Source organism: Neophocaena asiaeorientalis, unplaced genomic scaffold (assembly GCF_003031525.2).
Source record: "Neophocaena asiaeorientalis asiaeorientalis breed wild unplaced genomic scaffold, Neophocaena_asiaeorientalis_V1.1 scaffold275, whole genome shotgun sequence".
Classification (NCBI taxonomy): domain Eukaryota; kingdom Metazoa; phylum Chordata; class Mammalia; order Artiodactyla; family Phocoenidae; genus Neophocaena; species Neophocaena asiaeorientalis.
Window position 1 is genome coordinate 6270975 of NW_020173679.1, and position 24848 is coordinate 6295822.

The window sequence follows — 24848 nt, forward strand, 5'->3', positions numbered from 1 at the left end:
AAAAAAAAAAAAAAAAAAAAAAAAAAAGCAATCACATGTTTATAAATAGTTGGTAATACTGTCTGCTTCCCCTGCTAGACTGTGAACTTGTCCTGGGACATAGTAGGATTCAATAAATTCATGTGTTATGTAGTCTCAGAAAATAACAATGAATTTACGTTGTAGGGTCCAATGGAATTTGCCAGTGCACAACTTTGGATGTTGCATGCATTTTACCCGGTGGTAAAGATAAAGAATTCTCTCAGAAGTCTTGATTTAACTTGTTATTAGCAAGCCACTAACTTTCCCTTCCTTCCTCCCTCCCTCCCTCCCTCCGTTCCTTTCTTTCTATTGAAGTATAGTTGATTTACAATGTTGTGTTAGTTTCAGGTGTAGAGCAAAGACAAGCCATTAACTTTTATCAGAGTAGCTGGATAATCCACCAAATGAAAGTTTTAATTTAGTGGCATATCAAAGAATATCCAATTTTCTAAGTGTCAAAGGTTATTGGTAGATTATTTCCTGGTCTAGAAAACGGAAGCCAATGAATTCCATCCCACTTCTCAAAAGGTCTGATCTTTTGTTTTCGTTTTGAGACTGCATATATTACTATAAGGTTTTTATTTACAATTATATGCTATTAGAATCAACACTATAACGTGTGCTCAAAATAAAAAATTCTGATTTCTATCTCTATGCAATTTCTCAAGAAGGATAGACAGGATACAAAATATATAAACAGTATGTTTACAAAGGGGGCAAGAAAGGAGAATTTTTTTTTTTTTTTTTGCGGTACGCAGGCCTCTCTCACTGTTGTGGCCTCTCCCGTTGCGGAGCACAGGCTCAGCGGCCATGGCTCACGGGCCCAGCCGCTCCGCGGCATGTGGGATCTTCCCGGACCGGGGCACGAACCCGTGTCCCCTGCATCGGCAAGCGGAATCTCAACCACTGCGCCACCAGGGAAGCCCAAGAAAGGAGAATTTTACTCTTGATTTTCTTTCTTTCTGTTCTCTTTGCATTTGCTAATTATGTACATGAGTTTATTTCATCAAAAAGAGAAAAGACGAACCTGGCTGGTGGGTTTATAAGCTATTCTGGCTTACTTTTTATACTTTTTTTTGTATTAAAAAAAGATCTCAATAAAGAAAAAGGAGAAAAAAGAAGAGGAGGAACACACTCAAACAGATGGAAATGAGCACACAACCCAAACGGACCAGGGAGCTGCCTGGCTCGGCTGAGATCAAGTGACCCAGGGATCTAGTGACAGCCTCCAAGACACTGACTAGACTCAAGTGGCCTCCTACGGGTGACTTTCAAGGGTCCCCAGAAGGCAAGCACCACCTTCAAAGTCTTGCACGGGAACCACTTCCCAGGTCCTGCTGCCCCCTGAAGGGTTCTTAGCTGCTGCTGTTCATTCCTTTTCCTTTCATCTGTAAATATACCAGCATATTTCTCTAAAGGATAAGGACTCTTTTTGTTAGCACAGTCACAATACTAAAAGATAATGAATAATAATAATTTAAAATGTCAGACATTTAGAAAGGCTCCTAATTTCCAATCAGAACAGGAGCTCTTAATATTCAGGGATCATGGACCCCCACGTCGGCATTCTGGGGAGGCCCATAATCCCCTTCTAAGAATGCTAATTTTAAATGCTTAGGATTACAAAGGAAGTCAATTATATTTAAATATATCTATCGAAATATTAAAATTGGGATAGAGAACTGAAAGCTTCTTTTTTAAAGCATAAAATAATATCTAATAAAAAAAATCTCACAAATACTATTTCCTAAAACTACATTTTAAAAATATAATCTAATTGTCAAATAAACTCCAGAAAACAGTATGCTTGGGCGGCTACTCAGGTCATGTGCATTGCTTGTAAGCACCTTTTTGGAAGAGGTAAAGAGCCGCCCTAGTGCTTACATTGCTAGTAAGTAACTTGGTCTGTGATGGTGTATTGGAAATAAAATAGGTACTTTCTTTCTTTTTTTTTTTTTTTTTTAATGAGAATGAGGTTTCTGGCTACAGACTAGACACTAGTTACAGAGAAAAATTAATTTAATAAATAGAACAAATTTCACTTTAACAGCATCTTAACCCAGGATCCGATTTCAGAACCAAACTTAAGAAAAATGGAAAGTAATGGCAATTTTGTAACATATCAGAGGAATATTTGATTCATTCGAAACTGAAGCCTTTTCAGTTGGCCAGACCTTAAATCATATGTCAGCAACTATCTTTTTAATACTAATTAATTAAATAAAATAAAAAATTAAACAAAACTTGATCTGGGAGAACAAAGTTGAAGTAACCATGGCACTGTGGACTTCGCGGGGTTTTCACTACATCAGGAAGTAATTACACAATATTTTCCAGAAGTGAAACAGTGAGTCTAACTGGAAAAAAATGTGGAAACATTTAGTTAGAACAGTAGGGCAAAGTATTAAAGAGCCTTTTAAGGGGTTAACTCTGAAGGAAAATATGCAAATAATTGGGTCTTTAAACATGTTTTTAATTACGATTCCAGGATAAAAGTCAGGTATTCTATGGCACTCCTGTGCTTCTCCTGAAAACGCCTTTCTTGCAGAGGGATGCCTCCAACATTCACGTCACCGTGAAGACCCAGCCTGACAACCGAGGATACTTCAGAGGAACATTTGCCCGGTCCCCGATGCCTTCTTCCCTGTACACTGAGGAAGGCTACGGTCATGTGGCTTCTTCAACATTCACTGGCAAGATTTAACCCACAAACTTGGGTAGAGACACATGGTTTTCATCTTAAGAGTCAAAAGTCATTCACGCCAACATCTTTTCCTAGTTCTTATGAATTTTAAGAGTTTCATGAAATCTGTTTTACTGACTTCATTCTGATTTCGGTTTTCAGCTTTCCATGGCTCTGTTTTCAATGCATGTATCTCACTGGGAGCAAGCCTATGTTAGCTGTAGTACACAATTTCTCCCTGTGTTCTTGGCATATGTCATCCTATTGAAAATGAATTTCACGAGGACCAAGGTTTGACTTGAAAATGAATTTCACAAGGTTTCACTTGAATAAGGGTGAGTGGGAAAGAAAATTAAAAGCACAACGTACAACAACTTTCCAACTATCATTCATTCAACAAATATTTGTTGAGTGCCTAGTATGCGCCAGGCACTGTCCCATGTACTGAGGATCCTTCAATGAATGGAACAGACAAAAACTGCGGCCTTCATGGAGCTGCCATTCTAGTAGACTCTGCACCATGTCCCGCTACACCTGGGGAATGACGCTCTGAGCCTCCGATCCAAAGGCCAAAAGTTACATTAGCAAAGTGGTATATAGGGCAGCCATGGCACCAAATCCTCACCGAAGGCAGGCAGGAATATAAAGCCCTCCCTGGAGTGAAATACTGGGGATTCTGGTTATTGGAGTGATGGCCAGAGCTGAGGCTAGACTAAAAGAGCAGATAGATGTGTGCTATGGACAGAATTATGTCCCCACCTATTTGAAGCAAGGAAGTAATGAAGGTTAAATGAGGTCATAAGGGTGGGGCCCTGATTCTATAGGAGACACCAGAGATCTTGCTCATCCTTTCTCTGCCATGTGAGGACACAGCCAGAAGGTGGCCATCTGCAAGCCGGGAAGAGAGCCTGCACCAGGAACCAACTCAGCCAGCACCTTGATCTTGGACTTCCCAGCCTCAGACTATGAGAAATAATTTTTTGTTGCTTAAGTCACTCAGTCTTGTTATGGCACCCTGAGCTGACTACGATAATGTAATACACCTCCATCACTGAGAGACTTTCCAATAACACTGCAAGGAGCTTGAGTTACAAAAAACACATCTAGGCAGACGCCATCCCATGCAGCAAGCAACAAATGAATTCTGGACTTGACTTTTGATATCCGCGTTCAAATACTGCTACAAAACTATGAGATGAGGTTAGTTTAACAGCATTTCTAACGACGACACTGAAGGCTCTCCTGAGAGCTCACCTCTACTTCAGATATCCTCCACCAACCAAAAAACATTCATGGTCCTCTGAACCCTCCCTAGCTTGCTTTATCTTAAGAAAGATAAATAAGCATTAAGAGAAATTAAACTAGTATTTTGCTACTTATCAGGCAGAACTAATTGCTTTCTCTGGACTGTGGTTCTAACACCTATTTAGGTTACAGAGCATTTTACGCTAAGAGTCTCTGCAGAATATCCTAAAATAGTGATATACTGAATTCTACCACATCAACTAGGAAAAACTTCACTAACTGAAAATATAACAAGATCCTAAGTATATAAGGCTCCACATTCAAAGAATAACAGAACAACCTTGAGAACACTGTTACGTTTCCAAACTTTTCAGCTCCCAGTTGGTTGTTTATCTGTTTTGTTTTACTAGCATTCTGCAGCAAACAACAAAACACCGAAGTTCAGGAAAGTCTCACAGGGCAAAACACCTGTAGATTGAGAACACTTTATCTTCTCTTTCTGAACTAATTAGAAGGAGACTGCCAACGTTAAGGTCCCACTATGGAACTCACTTTGAGAACCACTGTTACATCTGAATCTATAAAACATCTGGGCCAAGGAATCTTGTTGACCAGTTCCAAGGCCTAAGAGTCACGCTGATACTCAGATCGGACAGAAACTTCTCAGAGTCAAAGCCAGAAAAGACAACCTGGTGAACCGAAAGGGCTTGTTTCCCACGGCTCCAACTTACAATTCGTCTTGTATGTTGTCTGTTAGTTTGAAGAGCTGCTCCTGCCCTTCGGCCTGGCTCTCAGAATAGCGGGGAAGCAGGCCCTGCGGCCCTGCGCAGCACCGTGGTTTCCGTACCCTCTGTGCTTGGGTCCTAGGTGGGGAAATGGACAAGAAGCAAAGAGGTTAAGTGTTAAAACGTCAAAATGATTTCCCTTCCTTCCTCGTCTGAGATAAAAACACCACTCAACACAGGACATACTCTAAATCTGGTGACCGGAATTAAACTACATTTAGTACCACCCGTGAATGCACTAGAAGAAAGTGGTTAAAGACTCCAGTTTTGAACAAGAACCTCACCGTTGCCATTTTCTAGCTATGTGATCGTGGACAAGTCAGTTAACTTCTTCAACCCCCAATTCCAGTTCCCTCTGTAAAACAGGATGATGACACCCACCTCACAGGACTGCCGTGAAGATCAAACAGAATCATGCCCATCGAGCCCATGTTTGACAGGATGTAGGCTATCCACCAACAGTGGCTCTTGTTATTGTTATTATTACTGGACTTCCACTTGGTCACACTCTATTTTTCTAGGAAATCTCTTCAGGAGAGGCACCTCTGGACTTGTAAAGGGTCAGGGAGAAGAGTGAGAGGCTTTGGGCATGAGTCAGAACACACCAAGCTTCTCAGCTTCTTCTAGGATGAGCTCAGCTGCCTGGGTGTAGGGTGAGGGACACAGTGATCACAGGAGGGAGAAGAAAGGCTCCGTGGACTGGTCCCAGGCCACAGTCTGGGATTCTGTGGCGGCTCTCACTCATGGCCCTCAGCTGTCCGTTGCCCAAAGGAATCTGCTTTGCTGTGGCTTTCAGGGTAGGCTGATGTTGTCTTTCTCCACAAACCATATACAGGGTAATTGATAAGTACTTTTTGGTGTTTTCCTAGAAACAGGAGTCCATATTTGTTTTGGAAAGGCTGTGCATATTTCAGATGACTGATAAGAGTGTGCCTGGTCTGTCCTCGGCCTTGTACTTGGTGTACTTTTCATTATTTGTTCCTGGATTCCATTGAAGCAAAACACCCCTCTCTAGACATATCTACAAGCGAGGCCTAGGCTTACACACTGAATCAGCACTCCAGGATCGTGTGCTAACAGCAGTGGAAAGACTTACTTGCAAGGGCAGAGAAGTGCCTGGTGGGCGAATCAGGGGAAAGATAGGGACAGAAACAGTCAGCGGGTTAGCTGCAAACCTGGGACGACGCAAAGCCCTTCTGGGCCCATGTCAACACTCCGCCTACCAGGCCACGCTGCCTCAAGTCCCAGACCTGGGTAATGCTTGATATGGGCTGGAAAACCAGACATCCAGTGATAATGTTTTAAAAGTTCAGTAATAAGGATGCCCCAAGTACTACTAACTGTGTTCTCCAAGTGAGACTAAAGAGAAGTTTCGACCCTCTGCACCAAGGGAATGGGTAAACAACCCAATTTTATTGCTGTGACATTAATATATTCACATACTCCTGCTGTGCACAGTTGCAATTCCTTCTTCAGGACTGAGGCCACTGCTGGCTCTTCAGATCCCAACTACTGGTTGAAAATACGGAGGGCAGTGTCGGGAGCTGCTCACAGAGTTCACCCCTCAAAGGGAAGTTTGACAACTGCTGGTGTTAAGGATGCTGGAAAACACTGAGTGAGAGAAACCCAGGGGAAGGAGCGTGGTGTACTTTTCCAGATAGCTGAGTCCTGTTCTTATCTCCTTGCCCAGTGAAACATCGACTGTCATTTCAAACACTGTCCAGGACAGGCTAAAAAAGTATCTTTTCCCCGAGGCACCCCTGAAGCTCCTGAAAGGGGTTCGGGCACTGTGGCAGAAGCCCAAAGGTCCCAGGAAGATGTGACAAGCCTGCTCCTCATTTTTCAATGTAATGTTCCATCCTGACTCCCCGATCTACTGGGAGGTTCAGAGGCTCAACTTCCACATGCATCCCAAATCTCGCTATTTCTCCACCTCTCTCATAACTGACAAATGATCTCTGGATTTGTAACGGATTGTTACTATAGTCTTATAACTTATTCTTTCTGTTTCCACTCCTGTCCATTCTCCTCACAGGAACGAGAATGACCCTTTCAAAAACAAGTCAGATTCGGTCATGTGCTCAAAACACGTTTGCTTCACATCCCACTTAGATAAAATACTTGCTTATCTGCCTCCCCAACTGACTGCAAACTATCTTCCCATTTACAAGGTCCTCCATCCGTGATCAACCACACACCAAGGGAAGGTTGGATATAGGGTTCAGATCCTGCTGCTTGGAGGAGCTCAGCGCGGCATTCAAGGCTCACTGTTCACACAGATACAGGAGAGCGAGCTCGCTCAACTTTGCCGTAGGAGGAAACGAAGTCTCTCTCGTGGTCTTATAAATATAGGGAATACTTCTGGAAGGGGTGATTTAGACATACTCTCACTAGAAACAGAGAGCTGGGTTAAAGGAATTCTTCCCATAATAATCCCCTACTTCCTTGTCATTGTGGGAATCCGAAAAACTATTCTTTCTTCTCCAAAACTCAACTAAAATGTTAAATTCTGAGGTCCAACTTGAGAGGCTGGGGAGTGTGTGGGTTAAAACCATTTGTATGTGAACAAGTTTAGTCCCAAACTTAAGCCAGCAGAAAGTTTAAAGTGATATTCTTCAGCGTAGGCCACTGTGTGATGGGACTGTTTTCTTCATATATTGACGATGGCACTGAAAATTCAAGTAACCCTTTGAAACCAGTGTGGCTGTAAGTGGTGGTAATCCTGAATTTGTTCACCCTGGGATTCAGTAATACAACGTTGGTATCCGAAGAACAGCTGTTAAGTGACTGTTCTTAAGTCACTTTCACATATGTTCCAGTGAGCCTATGAGCATTTGGAAGGAAAGGACTCGATTCATTTTTGTTGTAAACTGGACTTTAGGACTAGATGCATCATTACCCTCCGTTTAGGGCCCACTATCATCACTGGCCTTTTATCTATTTTAAATGATATAATAAACATCTCTGAAACCACTATCCCTAGCACGAAAACCCCACTGACTGTAACTCGAATCTTATCTGTGTGGTCCTCTGCTCCCCCCTCCCACTCCCTGTTCCTTTCTTCTTCCTCTTCTATCTGAGATAGCCACTGCTCTGAATCTTGTACTTATCGTTCCTTTACTTTTCTTCTGCACGTAGTCTTATCACATTTCAAAGTATGTTCTGGTATAGTAGTCCTGTTACATTCTCTGGTTTTCATTGTTTTGGGCTTCTGAAGAAGGATGGCACTGCCCTTTTATGTTTTGGGACTTACTTCTTCCTCCTTGAAGTCATATTGCTAAGATTCAATCATTCCTTTGTGTGCAGCTACAATTCATTAATTGTACCGGCTTGTTAATTATTCCACTGTGTGAATATACCATCATTCACCCAGCTTCCTGTTGATGGCACACGGACCATTACCAGGTTTTGCTATTACAAACAATGCTGCTACGTACATTCCTCTACCTGTCTCCTGGTGACCCTGGGCAAGAGTTTCTTTGGGTATGTATCTAGGTGTTTGCCGGACACACACACACGGCATGAATGTTCACCTAACAAGATAACTCAAGCTGTTTTCAGAGAGGCTGAACCAGTTTACACACCCACCAACAACGTACTTCAGAGAGCCTGGTAAACTATATACCTTCCAACACTTGGTACTGTCCAGGACAGCACTGTCCAGTACACAGCCACTGGCCATGCATAGCTACTAACACTTGAAATGTGGCCAGTGTGGCTAAGGAGCTGAATTTAAAATTTTTCATTTAAATTAACTCAAATTTAAATTGTGTATCAGATAGTACTGGCCTAGCCCCTTAAATTTTTGCTGCTTGAATGCGTATAAAATAGCATTTGTTTGTTTGTTTGCTTGCGGTACGCGGGCCTCTCACTGTTGTGGCCTCTCCCGTTGCGCAGCACAGGCTCCGGACGTGCAGGCTCAGAGGCCATGGCTCACGGGCCCAGCCGCTCGGCGGCATGTGGGATCTTCCGGGACCGGGGCACGAACCCGTGTCCCCTGCATCGGCAGGCGGGCTCTCAAACACTGCGCCACCAAGGGAAGCCCTAAAATAGCATTTTGTCTTCTCATGCCCACCTTCCCCTTTCAACCTACAGCATAACGGAGTCCATTAAAAAAGTGGCGCAGACGTGGAGGCTGCCCACAGGCACCAGAGCAGAAAGATCAGCTTCCATGCTGCTCCTGCCTGTCACTGCTGGGCCGTCCTCAGACTATCCTCTGGCTTCCTCTGGTTGCCTTGCTCCTTCTCTCACGATCACCTTCACTGTCAAGACCTGCTGCCTCTTGGGCAGGGCCTTGGGACCACCATCCCGGGGATAACGCATCATTAAACAAGAGGTGGCGAAACTCCACCCACTCACCTCTCATTAGCTGACAGCGTCTCTCACTAACACTCAACACAAAAGAGAGTTTACAGCCGTCTGCTTAGTGCAACTGTGCCTCCACAAACCTCTGTTTAGCCGAAGGGCGGTGGTGCACTTGATTGCTGCCAGCTGGGGGTCTGTCGGCCATTTTAAGCCCTCAGCTGCTGCGGTTTAGAAATTTCACAGCGTATAGAAAGAAGCAGGCCTTCCAGTCAACCAGCTAATCCAAAACGTCAGCACCAAACGAACTTGGGCTTTGAACTCCATGAAAATGTCAGGGAGTTGGCTGTACAGCATGGACGACTCCCCGGGGAAGGGGCTGCTGATACAGTGGCTGATACACTGCAGATACCCACCTAGAGGGAGAGATCAATACCGAGCAAGCTTGCATCTGGCCACTGCTATCTGACATACGCTGGAGCCGGAGCCAAAGCCAAAGATCAGAGTAATGGAAACAATCCCTGCCATTTTCTTGAAGCAACAGTAAATCCAAACAAGGTGACCCAGGGAGATCTAACCAATTCCATTCTCGTGGTTGATCCTGCCTTTCAGCCTGAGGGTCAACAGTTGGCCAGCTATTATTTGTTCTTTGCTTCTATAATGAGTAACTATGTCATAGTTCTATTAGTTGAAGACAGATGTTGTACACACATACACATACCCCTGTACAGCTTGAGTTAAGATATTAGTCGGCTGAGGAATCTGTCACGGCCAATGTCTATCAACCAAGCGAAGTTCAAAAATAATCAGTAAATGAGGAGAAAGTGTGTGTGTCAAACACGTGACTTCCTATCTTAATAGAATGTTTATTCAACTGATGACTGCCATCTTCCTTAGGGGCTGTGTGTACTCACCCCAACAAAGTGATGGATTGTTCTTGCATTTACGTTACGTGTGTGTCCGAGAGTTTTGTTTTAATTAAATATTTAACCTGTATATACTGTGCTGGACTGGGCACAAAGAATTAAGCTGAGATGGTCAACCCAGACTATCTCTTTAAATACTACCTGTTGATGAATGACAGCTACAAGACACAGCAAGCCCCCTACACACGAACCTTCAAGCTGCAAACTTTCAAAGATGCGAACATGCGTTCCATCAACATCAGGCATGAGTGAAATTGCAGCTCGCCCTCCATCTCCTGTTGCTGACGATCCTTCAGCTCTACCATCTCCCACCTCCTCTCCCTCCTCCGGTCAGTGACTCTTCTTGCCTGTTCACTGGATGTCAGCCCCTGGATGCCAGCTGTTGTACCGTACTACTGTACTTTTCAAGGTACTGTACTGTAAGACTAAAAATGTTTTATTTTTTGTGTTTCTTTTTAATGTATGATTGTGTGAAAAGCATTTTAAACCTATTACAGTACAGTACTATATAGCCAGTTGTGTTAGTTGGGTACCTAGGCTAACTTCGTTGGACTTAAGAAAAAATTGGGCTTACGAGCGTGCTCTCAAAGCAGAATTCGTTCGTATGTAGGGGGCTTACTGTACCGGAATTCTTGACGGAATGGTTCAAACATTTGTCAGCTCTCTAAAAGGAACTCAACAGTCTCTTGAAACACCACTCTCTGCACTGGAGTGTACGAACTGGTTAAAGCTTCCTCTGATACGCACTGCACTGCAGTGTCGGGACAATCACCAGGCCTGCCGTGCCGTGGGTGACATCTGACCTCCGACCTGGAGCCCTCTCCTCACGACTGCATCCACTTCCAAAGACTAAGTGGAAAAGCACTTCTTCTCCACTGACACATTTTACTCCTTTCAGTGCAAGCTGCAATCAGAGAAGACTAGTAGAGGTTGGAAACCTCTGAAGTCAGGCTCAGTTCACAGGAGAAACTTCCCCATAGTTGCGTGACAAACAGAATGCCACTTTCTAGAACCTGCTCAGAGGTAGTATTCCACCCACAGGTTTAGTGATAACCTCTGAGCTCTGGCTGCGTTAAATCTTGAACCAAGAAAATTGGACCAAATATCCAACGACAATTTGGATTTTGAACACATGAAAAAAAAAAAGAGGTTGGGGGCTTCCCTGGTGGCGCAGTGGTTGAGAGTCCGCCTGCCGATGCAGGGGACAAAAAAAAAAAAAAAAAAAAAAAAAAGGTTGGGCAGAAAGCAACCCTCTGTCAGTAGAGGTAAATGAATTACTAACTGAGCCTTGGGACTGGCCTCTGCCTGCCTCTGCCCCCACGCCCACCCCATTTAATGAACTCTTCCTGAGCACAGGCCGCGCTAGGCCTTTAGGAAGACAGAGATGAATGGAGTTTCCAGGGAGCTTCCTGGAGTCTAATGGAGGAGAAATAGAAACACAATTATAATGCAGCAGGGGAGCCCTAGGATAGAGGGAGTGTAATACGACGGCTGGGTTTGAATCCCACTTCCACCATTTACAAACTGTGACCTACGGCCAGTTGTGTAACCTCCTGGAGTCTTGGTTTCCTCATCTATAAAATGGGGATTCTAATGGGGTTGTTGTGAGGAGTCAGTCAGCATGTGTACAGTGCTTGTAAGAGTGCCTGGTACATAATAAGCGCTCGATAAAATGCTACTGATCATGATGACAACGATGATGATGGATCTGCAGAAGATGCCATGGGTGCCCGAGAGGGGCCCTAACTTAGCTTAGCCTCGGTGGCTGAAACCCAAGATGGGCTAGGATCCAACATCCAATCTTTCCCTCTTAGTTTTCTTATTGGGGAAACTGCTTCAAACTGAAATATTCCCCTTTCCCTTTTGCTTCCTTGTTAACATTCTACTTACCTCTCCCTAGAGTTCTGAAGTCGTGCGTGTAACAACACATAAAATCCCATATTGTGTTGTTGCAACTGAAAATGTGGGAAAGATGCTGATCCATGAAACCGCTAGAAATTATATTATTATTGCTGTTAAGTTTTTAGTGATCTGACATCCTGCAGTGGGGAGGACATTTCCTGGGCTGGGCTTTCCCCACAGTGGGATTCACACCTGACTTGTTTATAGGGGTCAAGGCTTCCTATAACCTAACACATGTTTGGGGGACCCCATGACATTGCAACTGTGACAGCTCATAGGACTAATGCCAACAGATATGCCTATTGGGATTTAAACTCTAAGAACAAGACTAATTCAGAGCTTTTTTTCCTAGTCAACTAACTGCCTCAGGGGTGAGACTACCTGCTCATGAAGCTGGGGGGCGGGGTAAGGCAGACTCGCTTCATAACGAATTCCAATCAACTGGATAATATCATACTGAGATTATAGTCTGAGAGCCTTGGATTTCCTAAAACAACTAACTTTTGCATGCATCCTGGGTTTGCTTTGCTTTTTCAAAAAGTAGTTGACAACTTATAAGGTGGTTTGCAACTTTCAACGTCACTACAAAACCAAGACATTTAAAAACGCAAGCTTCATTTATGTTTTAAGCACGACATTCTGATTCAGAGTATGGTGCTCTATAGGAATCTCTCAAACCATGGTCAGTTTCCCTACTAACCTGTCACCTCTAATGCCAATCCTAAGATGTTTCACATGGGTCAAAATACACAGTTCCTGGTAAACTTATTTTGTAGCTATTAAGTGCAAATGCTAACAAGTTGATTAAATTAAACTAACCGTATTATTTTCAGATGATTTCTAGCCAATAATTACATAATCTCTTTCTTTATATGATCTGCCTTCTCCCAAAAGTTGATCCCTTTTAAGAGAGGGATGAAATTTAGGAGCATGGTGGTGTAGGGAAGAACACAAATCTTTGGAAAAGGACAAACAAACCTGAATTCCTGTCCAGTCACTTATTAGCTGAGTGATCCTGAAGAAGTTACTGGATTTCTCTCAGCCTCAGTTTCCTTATCAATAAATGGGAATATAATACTTACTTGGTTAATAATGTTAATATATGAAAAGTGCACAGCACAGTGCCTGGCACATAGTAGGTACTCATGAAAGTTTCCTCCCTCTCCCCTACCCTTATTCTGAATTACTGGGTGTCAAATCAATTTAAAATACCAAAACACATAACTTTTAAAACTCAGATTTAAAATTTTTAGCCTGACAGCACACTATGGGAAACATGGTTTACTGGATACGTAAGGATAATTCAAGAGGGGTACATCAAATGTTTGGTTATATAGGTGTTTTCTACAGGAACTATTGCCTAAGTGTTTCCTCACCTGACTTACTCCATTCATGTCTCATTTGCTTAAAGAACTTTTTAAAAGAGCTAAGAGCTAATCAATCTAGCAGCTCAACAAACTATACCAAATGTCAAATTTTTAGAATTGGAATGAACAGAGTTTTAGAATATTGCCATTAATAAAAGCCATCATAACAGAGGTTTTTGGGATAGAACACTGTCTCTAAATGAAGTCTGCAAGATCACCTGAATACATCCAACCCCTGAAAATGGAACGGCCCTGACTGAGTGGCGGAGGGGGGGGGCGGGGGGCAGGCGGGCGGTGTGGGCTGTGTCCTTAGCATCCCCCCAGCCCTGGGCCTCCACACTATTGCGTGAAGGGCCTCCCTCCCTCGTGACCAAAGCCAAGCAGGTCTGGGTGCTGCAGCCCTCTGAGGACCTACTTTGTGATTTGTGTGCTTTTTCAAGACCACCTATTCATTCAGGCCGGAAGTTTTATACGACCGTTTACTATCTAACAGAGAGTATTGGTGGAGGTGAGGTGGAAAAGGAGAAAGAGGGCACAGGAGAAGATGCTTCAAAAACGGATGTGGAGGGACTTCCCTGGTGGTCCAGTGGGTAAGACTCCGCGCTCCCATTACAGGGGGCCCGGGTTCGATCCCTGGTCCGGGAACAAGATCCTGCATGCGTGACACAACTAAGAAGCCGGCACGCCTCACGGAAGACCCGGTGCAGTCAAACAAACAAACAAACAAAAAAAAATGGATGAGGACACCGAAGATTAGCAACTGCCATGAGAATGAAAGTTTACATACAGTTGCCTCACTCACAGGGATAAACAGGGTCTGTTTCAGGCCCTGAGGTTAGACTTGAGGCGGTCGAGGGAGAAACTGTGACCCTGGAAGGGTAGCAGAGCCAGCCGGTGACACAGCACACACCCTTTCTCCAGGCACCAACCTTTTCCAGGGAAGGGCCTCGTGTTCTGAATAAGCCGTGGCCTGGAGAGTGTGACGGGAGTTGAATGGAAGCCACGTGGAGCCAGAGCTTTCCGTCTCTTCCATGCATCACGGTACCCCAGCTCAATACACAGATGCTAAATGACCAGACCGAAGACCACAGGACCAGCGGCAGGGGAGCCAGAGCTGCTGCTTCTGAAGCCGAGGCTGGAGAAGGGGCCGTCCATCGGGGAACTCCTCCTCGAGACCCAATCGGGGAAGGGCTGGGAGTTGGTAACAACCCAGAAACCCCTGGGGCATAAGAATGCTGATCATTCCCTCGTGGACGGACACTAGAAAGTTATTGACCTGGGTCATGTTCTCCCGAGGGGGCAACTGGACAGCTGCCTGTTGGCCTCGGGGGACCGTGCAACATCTGCACTTTTCCAGGAAGGAAAAGAGCAGCAGGGCCTGGAACTCTGGAAACGGCTCAGGGGCCTGGCTCCCTGCAGATGGTCCAGTCCAGTGTTGACACTCAGCACTTAAGCAACTCAGAACCTTCTGACCAAGGCAATCAATTCCCTGCACTAGCTCAAATTCCAAGGAGAACTTCCCCAAAGGATTTTTACTGTATGGCTTTCATTATTTCAGTCCCAAGTTTTAGGTTCTTTTGGCCTAGAAACATATAGGACTCAACAAATCCTCTCCTCCTCATCTCCCTTCTGACCAGCTGGTGCTTTTTTATTGTTTGTCCTCGAATTTAACCTGAGGCTGAGCTTTCTCAGAACCAAGGCCACCTCTAGGCAAATCTGCCCTCTGCAAACAACAGATGACACCTTCCCTTTCAACTTGGGTCCAACTGGCTCTGGCCCAGCGTTCCAATGCCCTCAAGACTATCTTGGATTTCTCAGGCAAAAGAAGAGACTTCTCTCTGTTCCGGCTCTTGCCACAGTGCCTGAGTATAAAGCCAGGGCAGGAATAAGGCAAGGGGAACATCCATGTGTCCGAATGGGGATTAGGTTCAATGGTGTCCTTTCTCTTTGGACAGGAAGGAAACAGAACACAAGCTGGCAGCTAAGTGATACCCTTCAGTGCCTCGGCAACGGGTATGTTTCTGCCTGGTGCCATGACGTTCAACCTGGTGACAAAAGATTATTCTTTATTTGGTGATAAGAAGGTCAAGCTGCCTTACAATTAAGTGCCGCCGGTGTGAACATGAATGGGACTGATTGCCATAGTCCATCAACCCTTGGCAAACTGGTTTGTTTGGTCTGGACAGCAAACGACATTCCACACTACTGGAATTTTTTTCTCCCAGATCCCCTGCGGCCCCATCACCACCCCCCGAAACCTTTTTTAAAAAATTACAATCTGTTCTACTGTCTCAAGTTACATTCTGTAAATAATAAGCAACACTGATGAAATGCAAAAAGCTGAAAATTTGTAAAGCAGAAAGATCTGCAGCATGTTCCACATCTGTGCCACATTAAACACGCGCTCAACAGATTTGCTGATTCCTGTCTAATCAGCACACGAGGCTGATGTGGGCCAGAAGGGCCCTCGTGCCACATGCCACATGCCACAGCAGGGCTGCGGGCCACCGGGGGGAGGCAAGGAGGGACAGAAGCTGGCCTCCTGAGGTGGAGAGGCCAAGCCCACAGTGCAGGCAACACTTGGCTGCCAGCCTGCTTCGGTTTGGGCACATGTGCGTCGCAGACTGGTGGGTCACAGCTGTGGTTAGGTCATGGGAGAACAACTGCTCAGAACCCTTCTTCCCAGTCGTCAATGTTGGTGAAGCTGGGCCCACGGCGGTTAAACTAAATAACACGTTTTAAAGATAAAATGTCTCATTTGAAGGAGTTGGCTTCCTATACATTAAAATGACTACAAAATAAAAATAGAACAGAAGGAAACCAATTAAAGTCCATTTGGGAAAATGCTTAGAGGCTACTAGAGATGTTAGTTGCTCTGCCAGGCAAAATTTGATCCCGTCTTTTATTTCTTCCAAGCATTTTACACGCATGCACGCACGTACATACGTGCACATCTGTATGCATGCGTGCAGGCACTCATGCTACCATTAAGAAAAACTGGCAGAGCGTAAGAAGAAATCGGCACGTTTTAAACTTGGGGCATCATTCTGAGTCCCCGAACGATTACAAGGCTCCGTGTTGGGAAAAAAACCACATTCAGACTCAACAGAGAGTCTTCAAGCAGAAGAGCACATGAACCTCTAAGGATACTCTTTGGAAAAAGAGCAGACTGCCACCTGCACTCGCTCTCTGACATCTGCATTTTCCCATCAACCTTAGGTGGCAAGACACCAGGACTAAGGGTGCTGGGTCACCAGGGCTGCCTCTATTGAGTGCTGCATCTATTGAGTGCTGTCTCTATTGAGTGCTGCCTCTATTGAGTGCTGCCTCTATTGAGGGCTGCCTCTACTGAGGGCTGCCTCTACTGAGTGCTGCCTCTACGGAGTGCTGCCTCTATTGAGTGCTACCTCTATTGAGTGCTGACTCTATTGAGGGCTGCCTCTACTGAGGGCTGCCTCTACTGAGTGCTGCCTCTACGGAGTGCTGCCTCTATTGAGTGCTACCTCTATTGAGTGCTGACTCTATTGAGGGCTGCCTCTACTGAGGGCTGCCTCTACTGAGTGCTGCCTCTACGGAGTGCTGCCTCTATTGAGTGCTACCTCTATTGAGTGCTGACTCTATTGAGGGCTGCCTCTACTGAGGGCTGCCTCTACTGAGTGCTGCCTCTACGGAGTGCTGCCTCTATTGAGTGCTACCTCTATTGAGTGCTGACTCTATTGAGGGCTGCCTCTACTGAGGGCTGCCTCTACTGAGTGCTGCCTCTACGGAGTGCTGCCTCTATTGAGTGCTACCTCTATTGAGTGCTGACTCTATTGAGGGCTGCCTCTACTGAGGGCTGCCTCTACTGAGTGCTGCCTCTACGGAGTGCTGCCTCTATTGAGTGCTACCTCTATTGAGTGCTGACTCTATTGAGGGCTGCCTCTACTGAGGGCTGCCTCTACTGAGTGCTGCCTCTACGGAGTGCTGCCTCTATTGAGTGCTACCTCTATTGAGTGCTGACTCTATTGAGGGCTGCCTCTACTGAGGGCTGCCTCTACTGAGTGCTGCCTCTACGGAGTGCTGCCTCTATTGAGTGCTACCTCTATTGAGTGCTGACTCTATTGAGGGCTGCCTCTACTGAGGGCTGCCTCTACTGAGTGCTGCCTCTACGGAGTGCTGCCTCTATTGAGTGCTACCTCTATTGAGTGCTGACTCTATTGAGGGCTGCCTCTACTGAGGGCTGCCTCTACTGAGTGCTGCCTCTACGGAGTGCTGCCTCTATTGAGTGCTACCTCTATTGAGTGCTGACTCTATTGAGGGCTGCCTCTACTGAGGGCTGCCTCTACTGAGTGCTGCCTCTACGGAGTGCTGCCTCTATTGAGTGCTACCTCTATTGAGTGCTGACTCTATTGAGGGCTGCCTCTACTGAGGGCTGCCTCTACTGAGTGCTGCCTCTACGGAGTGCTGCCTCTATTGAGTGCTACCTCTATTGAGTGCTGACTCTATTGAGGGCTGCCTCTACTGAGGGCTGCCTCTACTGAGTGCTGCCTCTACGGAGTGCTGCCTCTATTGAGTGCTACCTCTATTGAGTGCTGACTCTATTGAGGGCTGCCTCTACTGAGGGCTGCCTCTACTGAGTGCTGCCTCTACGGAGTGCTGCCTCTATTGAGTGCTACCTCTATTGAGTGCTGACTCTATTGAGGGCTGCCTCTACTGAGGGCTGCCTCTACTGAGTGCTGCCTCTACGGAGTGCTGCCTCTATTGAGTGCTACCTCTATTGAGTGCTGACTCTATTGAGGGCTGCCTCTACTGAGGGCTGCCTCTACTGAGTGCTGCCTCTACGGAGTGCTGCCTCTATTGAGTGCTACCTCTATTGAGTGCTGACTCTATTGAGGGCTGCCTCTACTGAGGGCTGCCTCTACTGAGTGCTGCCTCTACGGAGTGCTGCCTCTATTGAGTGCTACCTCTATTGAGTGCTGACTCTATTGAGGGCTGCCTCTACTGAGGGCTGCCTCTACTGAGTGCTGCCTCTACGGAGTGCTGCCTCTATTGAGTGCTACCTCTATTGAGTGCTGACTCTATTGAGGGCTGCCTCTACTGAGGGCTGCCTCTACTGAGTGCTGCCTCTACGGAGTGCTGCCTCTATTGAGTGCTACCTCTATTGAGTGCTGACTCTATTGAGGGCTGCCTCTACTGAGGGCTGCCTCTACTGAGTGCTGCCTCTACGGAGTGCTGCCTCTATTGAGTGCTACCTCTATTGAGTGCTGACTCTATTGAGGGCTGCCTCTACTGAGGGCTGCCTCTACTGAGTGCTGCCTCTACGGAGTGCTGCCTCTATTGAGTGCTACCTCTATTGAGTGCTGACTCTATTGAGGGCTGCCTCTACTGAGGGCTGCCTCTACTGAGTGCTGCCTCTACGGAGTGCTGCCTCTATTGAGTGCTACCTCTATTGAGTGCTGACTCTATTGAGGGCTGCCTCTACTGAGGGCTGCCTCTACTGAGTGCTGCCTCTACGGAGTGCTGCCTCTATTGAGTGCTACCTCTATTGAGTGCTGACTCTATTGAGGGCTGCCTCTACTGAGGGCTGCCTCTACTGAGTGCTGCCTCTACGGAGTGCTGCCTCTATTGAGTGCTACCTCTATTGAGTGCTGACTCTATTGAGGGCTGCCTCTACTGAGGGCTGCCTCTACTGAGTGCTGCCTCTACGGAGTGCTGCCTCTATTGAGTGCTACCTCTATTGAGTGCTGACTCTATTGAGGGCTGCCTCTACTGAGGGCTGCCTCTACTGAGTGCTGCCTCTACGGAGTGCTGCCTCTATTGAGTGCTACCTCTATTGAGTGCTGACTCTATTGAGGGCTGCCTCTACTGAGGGCTGCCTCTACTGAGTGCTGCCTCTACGGAGTGCTGCCTCTATTGAGTGCTACCTCTATTGAGTGCTGACTCTATTGAGGGCTGCCTCTACTGAGGGCTGCCTCTACTGAGTGCTGCCTCTACGGAGTGCTGCCTCTATTGAGTGCTACCTCTATTGAGTGCTGACTCTATTGAGGGCTGCCTCTACTGAGGGCTGCCTCTACTGAGTGCTGCCTCTACGGAGTGCTGCCTCTATTGAGTGCTACCTCTATTGAGTGCTGACTCTATTGAGGGCTGCCTCTACTGAGGGCTGCCTCTACTGAGTGCTGCCTCTACGGAGTGCTGCCTCTATTGAGTGCTACCTCTATTGAGTGCTGACTCTATTGAGGGCTGCCTCTACTGAGGGCTGCCTCTACTGAGTGCTGCCTCTACGGAGTGCTGCCTCTATTGAGTGCTACCTCTATTGAGTGCTGACTCTATTGAGGGCTGCCTCTACTGAGGGCTGCCTCTACTGAGTGCTGCCTCTACGGAGTGCTGCCTCTATTGAGTGCTACCTCTATTGAGTGCTGACTCTATTGAGGGCTGCCTCTACTGAGGGCTGCCTCTACTGAGTGCTGCCTCTACGGAGTGCTGCCTCTATTGAGTGCTACCTCTATTGAGTGCTGACTCTATTGAGGGCTGCCTCTACTGAGGGCTGCCTCTACTGAGTGCTGCCTCTACGGAGTGCTGCCTCTATTGAGTGCTACCTCTATTGAGTGCTGACTCTATTGAGTGCTGCCTCTATTGAGTGCTGCCTCTATTGAGGGCTGCCTCTACTGAGGGCTGCCTCTACTGAGTGCTGCCTCTACTGAGTGCTGCCTCTATTGAGTGCTGCCTCTACTGAGTGCTGCCTCTATTGAGTGCTGACTCTATTGAGTGCTGACTGCCTCTATTGAGTGCTGCCTCTATTGAGTGCTGACTCTATTGAGGGCTGCATCTATTGAGTGCTGACTGACTCTAAGCGTCACAACGTTCTTGTGAGGATGTGTTTTATTAGTGTTCCATCTCACAGAGAAAACCACGCCTTAGAGACATTATGAAGTTTGTCCAAGGCCGCTCAGCTGGTAAGTGGCAAAATCAAACTTGATCTTGGGTCTTTATGGACACAGTAAGCTTCTTATCAGCATGACTGTTGATAAAACTCTCTTTAATACATCGTCTGAGCTCATCACTGGGTTAAGCATTCTGAAGATCCTGGAGGGATACCAAAGAAGGCAACAGCATGATCTCAAGAAGCTTACAATCCAGTTGGGAAGATAAGGTGTTCTTACCTAGACCACGTCTCAGTGATGGGAGAACTAAGGAGGCCTGGCCCTACACACTAAGAGGGCAAGACGGGCTTCCTGGGAAGGCCTGGCTTCAAGTAGGGCCCTGCCTGAAGGCAGAGCAAGATTTTTATTAATACAACAATGTACAGCATCAGTACTAAACCTGCCAAATTTTACCATAGGAACGGGTAGTAAATAAATACTAAGAAGCAGGAGGAGACAAATAAGATAAAAGCCAGGTAACAGACCACACCGCATACAACCTAAAGACATCTGATTGAGGCCTCGTTCTTAACGCTAAAGCAAGGAAATGAAGAGCAGTAAGCAGTGTCAGCTCTCCTTTTATAGTCATGATGCAGACTTTAACTTCATTAATGGAATTCACCAAGTGACTAATCTAAATTACATAAATATTTGGAAGAAAGGTATGTACCAGTGTGGACGAGAAACTGATACAATGACAACTACTGGAAGGGTGGGACCAAGACAGGCTGCAAATAAACAAAAACAAGCACACTAAAAAGGAAGACAAATTCTGACGTCGAGGGTTTAAAAAGGATTGGGGTGAAGAATATGCGAAGATAATTCACAAAGGAAAACTCCAAGTGGCCAAATGAAATATGAAAAGATGATGCAACACTCCGAGTTACGGAAGAAATGCAAGTAGTAGCACTGAAACATTCCCTCTCAGGTCGGCAGAGGCTTAAAAGAGTAATAATGCCTTGCTCTTAGTATACTATCTACCTCATAAAATTCTTGACGGAATTCTGAACGAATGAATAGCCGGAGCTGGTGGAGGGCTGGAGCAAAGGGCCTTCTCAAGTGCACAGAGTGGCAGTACAAATCGTTTCAACTCCCTAGAAGGCAATTTCTAATGTTTTTCAAAATAGAAAGAGCATTTACCCTTTACCCAGGAATTCTACTTTTAGAAATTTACCCTAAAGAGAGAATTATACACATGTGGAAAGATATATGTAAAAGATGCTTATGATAGCAAAAATCTGGAAACATCCCTCAATAAAGGACTAAGGAAATTGCTGTATATGTACAATTTACTGTTACATAAATGTTAAAAATGATTTACTAATACTTAGGCATCAATAGCTGTGCCTATATGATTCGCCTGAAGTCTTATATACATATGTATTTGTGCATGTGTGTGAGCACACACACATATACACACATACCGAGATATCTGTCAGGGTTGACGTTATTAGCCTTTTGGTGATTATTAATGGCCACTGGGATTGAGTTCCTTTTATTTTCTTTCTAAAAAAAGGAATAATAGTACCAATCTCACTGACTTGCTGTAAAAATTAAAGAGATAACTCGTGCAAGGTTCTGGGAACAGTGTGTATACACTGGGAGTGCTCACATACTGTTTGGATTTTCGGAACAGTTCACGTTTGTACATATCTTCAAACTCACACGATAGAACTACTTTTTAAAAAGATGATTCAGGGAAGAGCCAGGCACAAACACCAAAATGTCTAAAACGCACTTAAGAAGCAAAGCATGAGTACAAATTTCTATGATCACATACTGCAGGACAAGCGCGGGCTGGGCGCGGACTAGGAAAGGAGGAGTGAGAATGGCCAGGCTTCATCTCAGATGGTTTTCTTCTGGGTAAGAGGTGGTCTGAGTGAAGATTTCCCCAAGGGAAAGGCCATGACTCGATCATTACTATTACCTCTCCCAGGACCGGGAGGCATGGCTCCATGCTACACTGGATGGTGGCAGAATGGGTGTTGCTTTGTTAACCTGAGGGTCCTCTGCAGGCAGCCTCCTTCCCAGCCCCCATCTAACATACTTTTCCAGCACTGTCTTGCTTTCTGAACCTGAAGAGCAGGAGAGAGGTCTTCCCTTGCTTGTGGTGACTGGCCAGCTCGGAGCAATGAGTGGGAGGGGAGGAGGGGGAGGCAGGGCCAAAATGGACCCAGGTGCTCATGGCACTTACCCTAAAGAGCCCCGGGAGGCAAGACACCAATTGCAAAAGGGGTACTCCAAGAATGGGTAAAAGCAAAAGCACTCTGCCTCCCAGCTTGCCCGAAATCCCCTTCCTGCTAACGCAGGGAGAGAGAACATCTGGACCTGGTTGTGAGGCTCTCCAGCTGCAGAGCCCCTAGAGTGAAGTTCGTGTTTCATTGGAAATTGCATTTCAGGGGCTTACAGACTGTCCTTTCTGATTCTCATCAGGGTGAAGTACAACCTAGAAGACAAGCTGGTTCAGAGACCAAATCAGCTTTGCTTTGAAATGTTCTCCTCTCCCTATCCCCCTTTAAAAGCAGACTTAATGGTCCAGGTGGTGAGAAATCAAAAAATGAAAGAAAGAAGAGGACTTGGGGTCATCTCAGGTGCATTTCTGTGTCTTCGTAAAAATCAGACTCATGCCCTGGGTCAGAGCCGGCACCGAATCTTCAGAGCACTTGTTCTCCTAGGCAACAGGAGTCAATGAGACTGAGTCCACGTGAGTCATTGGACTGGGGCTTTCCTCTACAGGACTGGAAAAAAATGTGGGTTCAAAATGTGTGAGAACTTGCTGAGAGCCAAGGAGGCAGAGGGGAACGACGCTAGACCCTTTCAGACAGAGGGGACAGCAGAACAAAGCCCCCCACCCCCAATCTGGGGCCAGCCACTGCTCGTGCTCTACCACCTGCATTTTGCAGTTGGCCTCCCCCGGCATTGGGACACAAGCCTGCAAGCACCACAGACCAGGCAGCAGTGGGCGCTGGCCCTCCTGCCTGGGCCTCGCTGGGCCTCTGGGAAGAGCAGGTGCATCCGGGAGCCTGTCCAGTGCAGCAGAGGCCACGGCACTGCTTCCTGCCATGCTAACACAAAAACAAACACGACCCCCCTCCTCCAGCCGCTCCTGTCCGCCGAGAGACTGTTTCTCCCTCTGAACCTGGGGGCAGAGGCAGTTAGCGAGGGCGGGCACGTGGCTTTCCAAAGAACAAGTTGCTCGGGGTGAGAGAAACAGGTAGGCCTGGGACACCCCTGATGCTGACAAAGGAGGGTGAGTCACACATAAGCCAAGAGGTGACTCTTGAGCTGCTGCTTTGTGCTGCTCCCTTTCCGAAGGATGGCTCAGATGCAAGCATCTCAGACCAGGCTTCCTTCTGCATGTTACATAAAGTGCTGGAACTTTCTAGTACTCTCTGTCTTACGATCTCTGCAGATAAGCGTCTCTATAAATCCCGCTTCGTGGATCATCTGGCCACCTCATGGCATCTTTAATCATTGGTAAACGGAACAAAAATAATTCAAAAGAGCAGCGGAATTCCTTCCTACAATTTAACCACTCACTCCCCCCTAGCATTTCTCTCTCTTCACATCCCCAAAGACCAGCCACAGCATAGCTCCTTGATGCCGAATGAGCTCAAAGAGAACCCCCAAATAGGTGCCCCATTAAAAGACACCCAGTACTACCAAGGTCTTCTAAACTTTGGGTTTAGCAATCATTTCATGGAGTTCCAACCATGGAGTCAGCTCCATCCAGGGACTACCAGAGCCTATTTCTAGGATTTTAAAGCACCTTGACGATGGAAGCCTAACTAGATAGGCTCCAGCAATCTCAGAAGTGGCCAGCCCTTTAGTCTCTTCTACCTCTAGAACTCTTTTTGCAGGTCCCCCAGCACCAAAATAAACAGAAGTTATCCTCGGCCACCAAAAGAAGGTTATAGCACGCTGAGCACATACTTGGACATTCTCTTCTCCTTCCAAGACTTCCTATACTGTGTCCCAATCAGAGTTCCCAGGCCACCAGCTGGTGAAGATGGCCTTGGCTGGATGGCAGAGCAAAGACAAGCTGGAACCCGCACGTGTGACTGCTATTTTGTGAAAGTAGAGATTCTGAATTTGGAAGGATCATCATTTGGGGAGGGGCCGAGATACAGAAAAGAGGGCCAGGGACAGCACAGCTCCTGGACACAACGCTTGGCGGCCTGATTCTCCAGGCACACCGTCTGCCACCTCTGGGTTAGGCTGGTAGGGGTGAGAGTCTGTGATAAGCACCCTTCAGGCTGCGAGATCTAGGGTTTATAGCACCTCCCCCGCTAACTGCCTTAGCATCTTTCCCCAAATATTCTGGGTCATAGGCAGATATCCAATTCTCACCCTCCACATTCAAGAATCATTAAGGGGGGCTCCCCTGGTGGCGCAGTGGTTAAAAATCTGCCAGCCAATGCAGGGGACACGGGTTTGATCCCTGGTCCAGGAAGATCCCACATGCTGCGGAGCAACTAAGCCCGTGTGCCACAGCTACTGAGCCTGCGCTCTATAGCCAGCAAGCCACAACTACCGAGCCCACATGCTGCAACTACTGAAGCCTGCGCGCCTAGAGCCTGTGCTCTGTAACAAGAGAAGCCACCGCAAATGAGAAGCCCACGCACCGCAATGAAGAGTAGCCCCCACTCAAGAGCAACTAGAGAAAGTCTGCGCACAGCAACAAAGACCCAACACAGTCAAAAAAAAAAAAAAAAAAA

General features: G+C 46.5%; 1 protein-coding gene across 10 annotated transcripts in view; it reads right to left on the bottom strand.

Moving 5' to 3' along the window:
- Positions 1-24848, bottom strand: part of VPS13D (vacuolar protein sorting 13 homolog D) — a 244422-nt gene that overhangs the window by 8555 nt on the left and 211019 nt on the right. For all 10 annotated transcript variants that reach the window (XR_003003764.1, XR_003003763.1, XM_024749924.1 and 7 more), the window contains one exon: positions 4681-4812. Coding sequence is in view for 8 of the 10 variants with exons in the window: in XM_024749924.1 (XP_024605692.1) it covers positions 4681-4812 (132 nt within the window). In the remaining 2 variants the exon portion in view is untranslated. The remainder of the gene's footprint in view (positions 1-4680; positions 4813-24848) is intronic.